Source organism: Miniopterus natalensis, chromosome 1, assembly GCF_054644295.1.
Source record: "Miniopterus natalensis isolate mMinNat1 chromosome 1, mMinNat1.hap1, whole genome shotgun sequence".
Classification (NCBI taxonomy): Eukaryota; Metazoa; Chordata; class Mammalia; order Chiroptera; family Miniopteridae; genus Miniopterus; species Miniopterus natalensis.
Window position 1 is genome coordinate 25,870,227 of NC_142081.1, and position 12,535 is coordinate 25,882,761.

At 44.9% G+C, this 12,535-nt stretch overlaps 1 protein-coding gene across 1 annotated transcript; it reads right to left on the bottom strand.

Moving 5' to 3' along the window:
* Positions 1 to 1,880: 1,880 nt before the first annotated feature.
* RDH12 (retinol dehydrogenase 12) lies at positions 1,881 to 11,422 on the bottom strand. Its single transcript, XM_016223883.2, has 7 exons — positions 11,303 to 11,422; positions 9,773 to 9,891; positions 9,130 to 9,285; positions 8,334 to 8,438; positions 7,081 to 7,290; positions 4,914 to 5,103; positions 1,881 to 2,130 (listed from the first exon to the last, which is right to left on the bottom strand). Exons 1-7 carry the CDS (start codon positions 11,368 to 11,370, stop codon positions 2,028 to 2,030), a joined length of 951 nt encoding a protein of 316 aa, XP_016079369.1. The 5' UTR covers positions 11,371 to 11,422; the 3' UTR covers positions 1,881 to 2,027.
* Positions 11,423 to 12,535: the final 1,113 nt, after the last annotated feature.

Here is a 12,535-nt window from a genome sequence, read left to right on the forward strand (position 1 = left end):
AAAATCAATAAACATATCCTCAGGTGAGGACTTAAAAAAGATTGACCTTTGCTAAGGAAGCTATAGACCTGGGATGTGACTACCTGCTATGACCTGCCCAGTTACGACTTTGTAATCAGATCGGCCTGTGTGGTTACTTTTGTTCCCCAAGCTTGTCAGGCCTGCTATGTGGCCTCCCTAAGCTTGTCAGGTTTGTTGCATAGCCCCTTTTTCATTCACATACAGTATTGTGGTTTTGTAACAAACAAACAGATGTTCTTATTTAGATACACACATTAAATTATTTATGGATGAATGCGTGATAGCTGAAATGTCATTTCAAATATCCCACTCCACCCCCAAAAGATGTCATGGAGGAAATATAGATGAAACAAGACTGACTGAATGTTAATGTTGAAGCTAGATGACAGGCAGGTGCATGGGGATTCATGATGCTATTTGCTCTACTTTTTTCTATTTAAAAATTCCCATAGTAGAAAGGTTTGTTTAAAAAATAAAAATAAAAAAGTCTACTTGCTATGGAAGAAAAGGGCATTTTTGTTACCAGATGCCCTTTGGATGCTTTAAAACAGAAACCAATAATGTGACTTCTTCTGTCAGTTGGCTGATAGATTAGGCATGTCTCTCTGCCTCTTCTTGGTGACCTTCAGCACTTGAGGCAAGCAGCAGGTCACCTGGGGCCATAGTACAGGAGAACAGGGAGGCCAGAAGAGAGATGACCTATGATTTCAGGTAGAGGGTTTGTCAGGGCTTAGTTTCTCTGTGCCTGTCTACCAAATTAAATGAAGTTCCACATTCCCTCTGGCCTCAATCTATAGCAAAGCTTAGCATCTGTGTAATTGAAGTCACTTCTATCACTTCTTAGATGATAAAATGTGAGAGCAGGAAGAAACCTAAGGAAATATCCAACTGAAACATCTTATTTTACACCATCTTAACAATGCATTATAAGATGCAATATTATAACAAGGTTATGGGTGGTGAGTAGGGTGAGATACTACGCACTAAACTAGAAGGCTGGCTTCCTGCTTTGTTCCATTTCTCTCTGGCTACCCTGAGAAAATAAGTAAGGCAATGAGATGTGTAGTCTATTTCCTCTAAAAATTGAGGTAAAGCCCTGGACGGTGTGGCTCAGCTGGTTGGGTGTCATCCTGTGCACCAGGAGGTAGCCAGTTCGATTCCCAGTCAAGGGCACATGCCCAGGTTGCAGGCTCGATCCCCAGTAAAGGGTGTGCAGGAGATAGCTGATTAATGTTGCACTCTCACATCAATGTTTCTCTCTCTCTAAAAGAAAAAAAAATAAATCAATAAACTATACAAAAAATTGAGGTAAAGGAAATGCTTTAGAAAAGGAAACCATCCACATGATTGAAAATGGGCAAGTCCAAAGTTGCACACTGTTATAAGTCAATTATTTCTCCATAAAGCCAGAAAAACATTTCAATTTTTTAAAAAGTGGAAAAAGAAAATGGGAAGGTCCAGCTTCATGCAGTGGCTCCAGGGTGCTCAGAGGAAGGAACCAAAGTTGGCCAAGGTTAAGCCAAGATTTCCCTGAGTTGGTTCAGACTCCAGAATTGTGAAGAGAATTTAAATGTGAAAGAGATTAGTCAAGAGTCTGAGTCTACAATCCTTAGAAATACGTAGTGCTGGTGCTCCTGCCACCTCAGCTGAACATGCTGGCTGGTGTCTCTGGTACTGATGAAGAAACTAACCCAGTTTTCCAGGATCTTTTGCCATCCCCGTGCTCGGCCTGGTATCTGCCTACTCCTCCTGCCCCAAGAGGGTGGCCTATTGTGCAAGTCTTACAGAAAAATGCTCTATAGGTGTGACCATCTCGTGCCATGAGCCAGCCTCACAAGAGGGTTGGGTGTACAAAGGTTTCCTGAAGGGTCAGGAGAATCAGAGGAGGACAGGATTCACAGAAGCAGCCAGCTAGGAGGACAATCCTTCAGGATTGGCCATCTCCTTGGTCTCCTTTCATTATGGCATGGACTGGACTGGATAAAGCTGTGGCTCTTCTACCAGCTCTACTTCCATTGGATTCCAAGAAGCTCACAGCTTACGGTCCACAGACGCTCAGCAGTTTTGTTATTTCGGGCTCTTGGAGACACCCAGGCCTTCTTGCAGTCACTGGAGGGCAGAGAAAGAATGTAAACATCCAGGAGTGGAAATTGATGGCTTGGCCTCTTTCTCAGAAGACATTTCTAAATGTATAAAATATATTGGATGAAAAGAAACTAATTGTACTGAAATGCAGTTTTTAAATATTGTAAAAAATGTGTGACATAGTAATACATAGGTTTCTTTATTTAAAATATGTCTTCATTGATTTCAGAGAGAGGAAAGAAGAGGGAGAGAGAGAGAGAAACATCAATGATGAGAGAGTCATTAATCGGCTGCCTCCTGCACCCCCCACCCCCGACTAGGGATTGAGCCCGAAACCTCGGGCATGTGCCCTGACCAGGAATCGAACCCCGATCGCCTGGATCCTAGGTCGACGCTCAACCACTGAGCAACGCCTAGCTGGGCGGTAGGCTTCTTTATTAACGTATTCTATAACAAGAGCTAGCACTGGGTCTGATAACCACCGGATTTCCAAGTAGTGGAGAGCAGAAGTGACATTTTGAGAAATCTGCAACTGCAATGTGACATGAAAATATTACAGTTTTATTGGTGACAGAGTCATAGGTATTACTACTAATCCTGTAGTTCATTGCCTACATTTATGGAAAATGCAGTACTGATAAAAAAGAAAAGCCTATGAGTTAATTACTTTTCCTTACACTCTTGTTTGCTTTGTTTGTATAGAAATAGATATATAGTCTTTTGCTCTTTTATATAAAACTGGGATCATACTGTATCTAGTTTGAGGAGATATCTTTCTCTTGTTAAAAATGTATGTTTTAATTGTACAAGTAATAAATAAATATATGACCTTTAAATAATGCAGAAATACCTGGAGCAAAAAGTTACAATCCTGCTCTGGCAGGTGTTGCTCGGTGGTTAGAGTGTCAGCCTGGGCACAGAAGGGTCACAGGTTCGATTCCTGGTCAAGGGGACATAACTGGGTTGCACATTCATTCCCTGGCCTTGATTGGGTCGTGTGCGGGAGGCAACCAATCAATATGTCTCTCTCACATTGATGTTTCTCTCTCTCTCTCTTTTCTTACCCTCTTCCTTCCTCCGTTCCACTGTATCTAAAAGCAATGGAAAAATATCCTCGGGTGAGAATTTAAAAAAAAAAGTTACAATCTTCCTTCACTCCCTCTGACTCTCCCTCAAACTCCACTACAACAGTTTGCTGTGTATCCTTCCAGGCTGTTTTAATTGTATTTACAATGGTAGTTATATAGTTCTTTATTGCAGTTTTCCCCTTAAGTATTATTTGAAAATATCTTTAATGACTACCTAATATTTTATCACATATTTAAGGCAGTGATGTTAAATAGACTCTAGGGTAGCACTGTCTAATAGAAATATGATGTGAGTCACACATGTGAGCCACAGACGTAACTTTAAATTTTCTAGTAAAATTTTTATAGAGTAATTTAAAAAGTAAAAATAAATGGGTGAGATTTATTTTAGTAATATGTTTTATTTAACCCAATGTAGCAGATCATTTCAGCTTGTAATCACTATAAAAATTATTAATGAGCTCGGCCAGTGTGGCTAAGTGGTTGAGCATCGACCCACGAACCAGGAGGTCAGGGTTTGATTCCCGGTCAGGGCACATGCCCGGGTTGCGGGCTTGATCCTCAGTAAGGGGCATGCAGGAGGCAGCTGACCAATGATTCTCTCTCATCATTGATATTTCTATTTCTCTCTCTTCTCCCTTCCTCTCTCTGAAATCAATAAAAACATATAAAAAATTTTAATTATTAATGAAATATTTTACATTTCTATTGTCATATTATGTCTTCAAAATCTGGTGTCCATTTACATTTACAGCACATCTCAGTTTGGACTAGCCATATTCAAGTGCTTAATAGCCATATGTGGCTACTGGCAATCATACTGAACAGCACAGCTCTAGAGCCAGACTACCTAAGTTTAAAATCCAGGCCTACCACTTACAAGCTATATGATCTTGAGCAAGTTAACTATTCTGTGCCTCAGTTTCTTCACCTGTAAAATGGGGATAATAATATTATCTGTCTCATAGAGCTGTGATGATTACATGAATTAATACATGTAAAAGACTTAGAAGAGTGCCCAACAGTTTGTAAGAGCTCAAACAACATTGGCTATTATCATTTATCCATTCCCCTATTGCTGGGCACTGAGGTTATTCCCAGTGCTTCACTTATGAATGGTACACCAAAGAACAGCCTTGAACAAAGTGAAACATACGAGCAGACTGGGCTGGATCAAGTCATGGAAAAGGAAGGAGTTTTAATCCTGGGCTTCCTTTTATTCCCAAACTGAGTTTGTAATAAGACTCAACGCTGAAATGTCTATTTCTGTATTCCAACAGGTAGCGCCAATCTTGGCAGCATGGGGAGACAGAGTTCACACTGAGGAGAGTGGCCCTGCCCTGGTGCTTTGTGTTAAGTGGTATTAAAGAATGCATGAAAAAAGTCAGCCAGAAGCCTCAAAAAAGGAGAAAAAAGGATCAGAGAGCCTGCTAGTATCCTTTTCAAGGCACAGCCAACAGGGACAGTCCTCTCTTACAGCTCTCAGACAGCTGCAAAGCTTTTCTGGAAACAAATACAAAATAGGGCCACGAAAGCAACTCTTGCCACGTGTCTAATGTAAGTTCCCTCGGAAAAGTAACAGCATTTGATTTACAGGCCCAACCCCAACCTGGATTCTGCTGTGAGGCACAAACTGGGCCACCTGGGAGGCAAAGCCCAGGGAGCCCTGTGTCTCACCACTCACAGGTCGGGCGGAGAACCCACGCTGCCCCCACGCACCTGAAGTACTTGCCGCTCAGGGGCTCCAGGCCCTCAGCCAGGGCACAGTGCAGGCTGGTCTGCGCCCCCTCCCTCGCCGACTTGAGGAAGGGGGAGAAGAGCCGCCAGAGCAGGCACAACAGGAAGGAGTGCCGGACCAGCTCGGAGTAGACGATGCCCGGGTGCACTGAGTAGGTGGTGACCCCCGTGCCTAGGGCAAAGAGAGCACAGTTAGACCAGGGACACTCTCTGAGGCCCCGAAAACAACTCACCTCCTGTTGCAAAATGCCCAAGAAGAAGGGTCTCAGGAAACAGAACCCTATAACTCAGAAGGTGCCACTCTTAGCCAGGTGAAATCTGGCTAGTACTTAATTGATCTCTTCTAGAAAGATCTATAGCCTTCTCAGCCTTCTGTGCTCCAAAAGGAATGCCTCGTTGAAGGTCCTTCTATGTCAAGGTCACCTTTCTCTGTGGCTTAAGTATTAATAATAGAAACAACAACATGTACTAGTTGTGCTACTAATATTACTACTAGTAGCAGTAGTATCAATTATTGATAGTGGCATCTTTGGAATTCCTATAGGAAGGGCTTAAGGGAAGCAATCTGGTTGAAAGAAAGGAAGCTAGTGGGTTTGGTTCTGTTTTACTATGTTTTTATTGATTTTAGAGAGAGAAGAAGGGAGAGGGACAGAGAGACAGAAACATCGATGAGAAAGAAACATCAATCGGCTGCCTCCTGCATGCCCCCCACTGGGGATCAAGCCTGCAACCAGGGCATGTGCCCTGACTGGAATCGAACCAGTGACCTCCTGGTTCATGGGTCAATGCTCAACCACTGAGCAACACCAGCTGGCAGACAGCTAGTGTTTTGAGCTGCATTTGCCAGGCAAGCCCGTTTTATGAGGTGTAGATTGAGGGGCACGATGGAGATTAGGAGGGTTAACATGACCCCCAGACATCCCTGGTGCCTCCACTGTTTTTAGTACTGATTATGTGCAAGGGCCGACTACATGCTTTACCTACATTATCTCATTTGATTCTCAAAGAGGCTTGTGAGATAAGTTATATTAAGATGCACATTTACAACTGAAAAAACTGAGGTCTCATCACAGAGAGGTTAAGTAAATTAATTGCGCAAGGTCACACCCTTGCAGGTTGCAGGGCCAAGGTCTGAACTCTGATGTAAAGAGCACGGACTCCAGAGCTAGACTGTCTGAATTTGAATCCTGGCTCAGCTAGGAAAGTTGCTCCGTCAAGTTTCTTTATATATCTGGGCCTATCTCTTTTGTTTGTTTGTAGAGCAGTGAAAAACAGTAGCATCTACCTCATAGGTATGTTGTATTAAATGAGTTAAGACACGTATGGTACATGGCATACACAAAACTCTCAATTATTATTGTCATTGTTATGTCTTTCAGCGGTCACCCTATTCTTCTGCCTCCTGTGTTCTGATAGCAAATACCACCGTTCCTGAACTCTGGCTTATTCAGTGTAGCAAATGGTCCCCAGGAGTTGAAGATGTCAAAGCCAGCAGCTCCAGTAAAACTCCAGGAAAGCACAGAATCACAGGATTAAGAGAAGCCTCACCTTACGTTAAAGTTGAGGGGATGAAGTCAGGGGAGGTTAAAGGGACATGTCCATATACACACACGGCTAGTGTGTGACAGAGCAAGAACTCAGGCCCAGGGGGCTGACGTCCAGCCCCAGCTCCCTGACTCCCGGCAGTGGCACCTCTCTTGCTCAGCTCACCACGTAAACCTCAGCAAATAGAAAACAGAAGTAAGTGCCCTGGTTTTAAATCAAAGTACCCACGTTCCAGCCTTGACTCCATCACTTGCCATATAAACTTGGGCTGGCCACTTCTTTGGACCTCAGTTTGGACCAATATAATAATGATACCTGCTGTGCCTGTTGCAAGAGGTTGTTATGAAAAATAAAATGAGATGATATAAGATTTGACATAAATGTAAGGTAACTTTATAAGTTCCTAACCCTTAGTTAATTTTAAGCTTCCCAAGGGCAAGAACTCTGTTTTTATTCTGTTTATAACCTCACTCACCTTAGCGCATAGAGCTACCATGTAATGTGCATGTCTGACATCCTGACTTCAGAAATTTCTGTGAACCTCTAATCTGGATGGAAAACTCTGCTTATGCGATCTTAACGCTGGCCCTTTCTCCAGACTTACCTTGGAGCTTCTTGGCCAGCTCACGAGTAAAAAGCACATTGGCCAACTTGCTGTGACAATACGCAAAAGCCCTGCTGTAGCGCTTCTCACCCTGGAGATCATGGAAGCGAATCTTGCCAGCAATGTGAATCACTGATGACAGGTTCACCACCCGCGCAGGAGCAGACTCCTTCAGCCGCTCCAGGAGCAAGTGGGTGAGAAGGAAGTGGCCTGCAAGGAGAGCCAGCAGGGAAGACTGAAGAGTGGAATGGCTGCGCAGGCTCAGGATATGGGAGCTGATGACAGGACTTCAGCATTAGTTCACTATCTTCTGGGTGTGAACAAATTTTTATGTAACTCAGTGCTAATGGTCAGGCAGCCTGAGTCAGTGAATTCCTTAAGGGCCAGAGCTAGATTATAGGTAAGGCAATATAGACTTAACCTGTACATGCTGGAACCTCTGCCTTTGCCCCAGTCAGGAGAAATGCTACCTGTTGGCTTCTAACCCCGCTGTGGCCATGATCACACAACTGTGGGTCCAGGTATACCCATACACAGAGGGAAGAGTGGAAGAGTCAGGGGAAAATAACATTTGTCTAGGATCAGAGAACATGTTCCATGATCTCCTCTCTAGAGCCATCACCTCAAACTCTGAACTCCAGCCTCTCTCAGACCTCAAGTCCTCAAGGTTTGCCTCCTCCATCGACCAACACTTGGCTTTCTTAGCCCTCAGTTATAGATGTAACCCCCTCCAGCCAAACACAGACTCCTGCAGCCCCCATGCCTGGCCCTGCTTGGCAAGACTTGTGCTACCACAGCCTCATCTAAGAATGACATTTTTCTTCCAGGTATCTCCAAAATTTGGGGGTTTCTTTTTTATTACTTTTTTTATTGAACTTATTGGGATGATGTTGGTTAATAAAATTATATAGGTTCCAGGTGTACAATTCTATAATACATCATCTGTATATTGTATTGTGTGTTCACCACCCCAAGTCAAGTCTCCTTCCATCACCATTTATCCCCCTATACCCTTTCCTACCTCCCCCCACCCCCTTTGCCATCTAATAATTGGGGTTTCTTAATAGTATGCGTAGGAGGATCTCACTTTTTTGGTCTGGTCAGGAGAGAGATAATAAACAAAAAAAAACAGTGTATCTAGTCTGTTGGGAACCCTGGCCTCCAATAGGACCACTGGAGAGTCTTGGAGGTTGTCTATACCCATAGAACAAGGTGGAGTCAGCCTCGCTTTTTATTCACTCAGAGATACTTACCCAGGTAGTTGACTCCCAGGTGGGTTTCAAAGCCATCGGCTGTCTTGGAATATGGACACATCATCACTCCCGCATTGTTAATCAGAATATGGAGCTGCTTTTCCTCTGTAACACAACCAAGGAGACCCTCTAGTTAGCAAGGAGTCTATAAGCTCCCCAGCACAGTCCCAGTTACTTATTGCCTTTGGACTTATCTTAGTGATATTCAGTAACCACCGTCACTTGGGTTTCTAACTTTAGTTATGGCTATATTCCTGGACATCATTCATTCATCCATTCATCCAGCCATTCAATTATGCACTGAGTACTAACTCTGGGCCAGGCCCGCTCTGCTGGGCACTGGGCATACAGTGGTAAAACAAGACAGACATGATCCCTGTCCCTCATGGATTTCATAGTCATTAGTAAAAGTTGTATTTTTTCCAAGATACAGAAGAATTTTGGCAGCAACACAACCTCATTTGGTGCCTGTGGCCACAGAAGGTTGCTTCTCAGGATGAAAGAGGAAGAGTGGCATTATGGCCACACCTTGATGCCAAGGTACGAGCCCAGACAGGGAGTTGATATCTCCAACATTCCCACTGCAGAGGCAAAAAAGATGACAAAGATCCTGCCCAGCTTGTCCATCTGCCATCCCTTGCCAACCTCGCCAATTCCCTGCCCTGCTGATTCATGTGGCAGAACCTGTCTAATGAAATGCATGATAATTCTGATGTAAGGGTCAGAGATGGTTCAGGGTGGAGCAGCCTCTCCCACACCCAGCTTCTTGCTTTTTTAGCTACCCACCAGGATTTACCTGCCAGAAAGCCCTCAGCAAAAGCTCGGATGGATTTGGTATCTGATAGGTCCAGTTTCCGAACCAGCACCTGGGAGTTCTTTGTATCAGCTCGGATTTCACTAGCTGCAGACTCCCCCTTCAGTACATCTCGGCAGGCAATGTATACTCGGGCTCCTGGACCAAAAAAAAACCACAGGGCAATGTGTTCAGACCCTGGGCTGAAAAAGAGGATAGTAAGTGGGCTTGGGGCTGGTGGACAGAGCATTCTCCAGCCATCCCTAAAGCAGTGAGTGGCTATATTGCCACTTTAGGATTCTCACTGCAGTACTGGTCATCCTCCTGCTATCAGCTTAACTCCAGGCTGGGAGCCCTGGTTTTTACACTCTGATATTTAATGTTGCTTAGTATCTCCTTTTAGAATAACAGACTTGGCCAATACGATACACAGACATCATTGTTTTTCTTACTTTATGTAATAGGAAAGGAGGTTTGTTTAAGGCCACAGGTTAGATCAGTGTCACGGCTAGACTTGAATCCAAGGTTCCTTGAATTCCTGGCAAGAGCCTCTAAGCCAGGGAGAAAAGACAAGGAAATGTGGTCAGAGCCCGGGTGAGAAAGGCAGGAGGTGCTGCCCTGTGGACACGGGAGTGGAGGGACTTGCCTCTGCGAGCGAGCTCTCTGGCCGTCTCCTTGCCGATGCCTGTGTTGGCACCGGTGATCACCACGACCTTCCCAGGAAGCTGCACGTTTGTTCTACAAACCCCACCAGCAAAGAATTTCCTGCAGGCAAGGGAAACAAAAGTATTCACATGCCATCCTTCCCAATCCCAGACTGAGATACATAAAATCCATCAAGCCTCAAAGAAGAATTTCTTTCAGTTGTTGTCAGGAGACCTAAGGAAACTAAATCTTCAGGGGGCATTTTCCCAGGGGGCAAGGGTGTCTCCTGCTCACCAGCTCAGGTTGGAAGGTCATGTGTCCCGAAGGTACACATGGTCATCTGAGCAAACAGAATAAGTGCTCCTGAGCCAGGGCCAAGGGAGACCTTGCTTATTAGATAAAAAATAACAAAGCTCTTATCTCTAGAGGTTCCAGGAAGTCAGCTTCCTCCTCTAACCTACATTAAAAGCATGTGCAAAGAGCACTAGTGTAATCACTGGCCCTGAGCCCTAGGTCTTCAATAAGCACTAACGGTGAACAGCTGATGAATGGCACCTCAAGGGGTCCCACGTACAAATGTGGCTCTTGGGCTCCCTCTCCAGTTTTAGAGAGCCAACATCTTCAGAGGCTTTTTGCCATCCTCCGAGATTCCATTCTAGCCATCAGCACACTGAGAAAACCTTTCTTGTCAGACCTCTGTGCAGAGAGCATCTTTTTACATGAAGTTTACTTGACACATTCCAAAAAGAGAATGGGAGAGGGCACAGGTGGTTTTCTGAGCATCATTCAACTGCCAGGCACTTTCCAGAGGGACTTTATTTTAATCCTCTCAACCTCTTATTATCCCATATTACAGTGGAGAAAACTGAGGCTCAAAGAAATTCAAGTCACTTGTTAATGGTGGCAAAACTGCAATGTGAACCCAGGTTTCCATGCCAGGACCTAGAGCAACACTCTGCTCCGGATATGTCCATATAACTTTATCAGCAGCAATTTTCAAGTTCTCAAAAAACACACATTTCTTTGATACCTCCAGAAATCCCACAGCAGAAGAGTCACCCCCAAACATTCATTAGTTGGTGGAAGAGAGTTTGTTTCCTTCTGCAAATGCCCGGTACCTAACAATGAGCCCTTCAGCAGTGACCACCCATGGTAACCAGGCAGGGCCACCTTAACTGGGAACAACGAAGAAAGGAAGACCTTCCGAGGAACTCAGGGGGACAGAGTGAAAGAGCGAGGACTTCCACCTAAGTGTCCCTCAAGCTACATAACGCTCATCCACCCGCCTTCCACTCGCCTCAGCATTCAGGTCAGCCCCTGGACTCCCAGCCCGGGGCCTTCCTCCTTGCTTTCCTCCCTGGCATCCACAATCACCTTCTTCCTCTCTGCTCCTTCCGCCCCGGCTTTCTCTCCCTTGCCCTCTATCCCTTTCTCTTCTTTCAGCAGCTGAGAATTCATCTACTTACAAGTTCGGTGGCTCCCAATTTAGGCCTTGTAAAAATATTGTACAAGTCACCGCATGAAGACAAACCTGACGAATGGAGCTATCACATACAGGAAGGAGAGGAAGGAGGTGAGCAGTCCCAAGAGAACCATCATCTTTCCAACTTCTTTAGTTCAGGCTCCTTAGCAAAAAATAACTCCGGCTCTAAGTCTGGCTCGGGCCCCTGGTCTTGGCTGCTGCTTGCTGCTTCTGTCTCTTCTAGCTCCTCTCTCCAGCTCGCAGCAGCAGCCTGGCTCTAAGCTGTAGCCCAGGAGCCTATTTAAATTCGAGAGCTGTCAGAGCACAGCCTGCTGGGAGTTGTAGTCCTGGGGGGGACCGAGGCAGGAGTAGAGCCTCGCACTACCCAGCAAAGACAGTGAAGGGAAATGAAGCAGCTGCCCCTAACTTTCCCTCCCTCGACTGTTTTTCTTATCTAGAGAATGCGTTCTCCCCAACCACCCCGCCTCTATTCCTGCAAGACAGAATATTTTTAGCTTTAGCAACAGCCACCATGCTACCTGAAATACAAATGTGATTAAAATGGAAAGACAAGGAGGACACCCCCAGAGGAATGGCGAGAGAAGCCAGGACAGCAGATTCCCTTGGCGGGGAGGGGGTAGAGATTGGGAAGATACACCGTGGGGAACTCCGGTCATGTCCTGTTCTTTGAGGGGGGTGCTGGTTACACAGGTGTGCTCGCTTTGTGAAAATTCGCAGTCATACACTTGATTTGTGCACTTTTCTGTGTTTTATGTTATACTTCGGTGAAGTTAACACATCCACGTACAAGCCAAGGAAAGGTATAGTGTTTCAGTGCCTGGACTCCCCGGTTCAAATCCCCACTGATCTACTTACAAGCTCCATGGCCCTGGGTAAGTTACTAAACCTCTGTGCCCACTCAGTTTCCTCCCTTTTACAAAGGGCATGATTAAAATATATACTTGCTTGTTTTAAGTATTAAACAGGTAATTAAATAGGTAGATAATTTGTGACAGACTAGCACACACAGTAAATACTGTGTAAGAGTTTGCTGTTGTAACTAGCTGTATTGATTCCTGTCTCCTTTGCTATCCTACTTGCTTTACCCAAGGGTTTGGTGTAGAAAAGGGGAAGGTAATGAATGAATCAGGGTGATGTTTCCATTGAATAGTTAAAGAAGAGAGGAAACGCAAGGAAAAAATTGCTAGCAAAAACTCTCAGAGCCCTCTGGAGGTGGCTGAGGAGGGTTCACAGCGCTTGCTCACTCAGCAGTCCTCTCCTGGACAGGACAAGAGGCAAGGA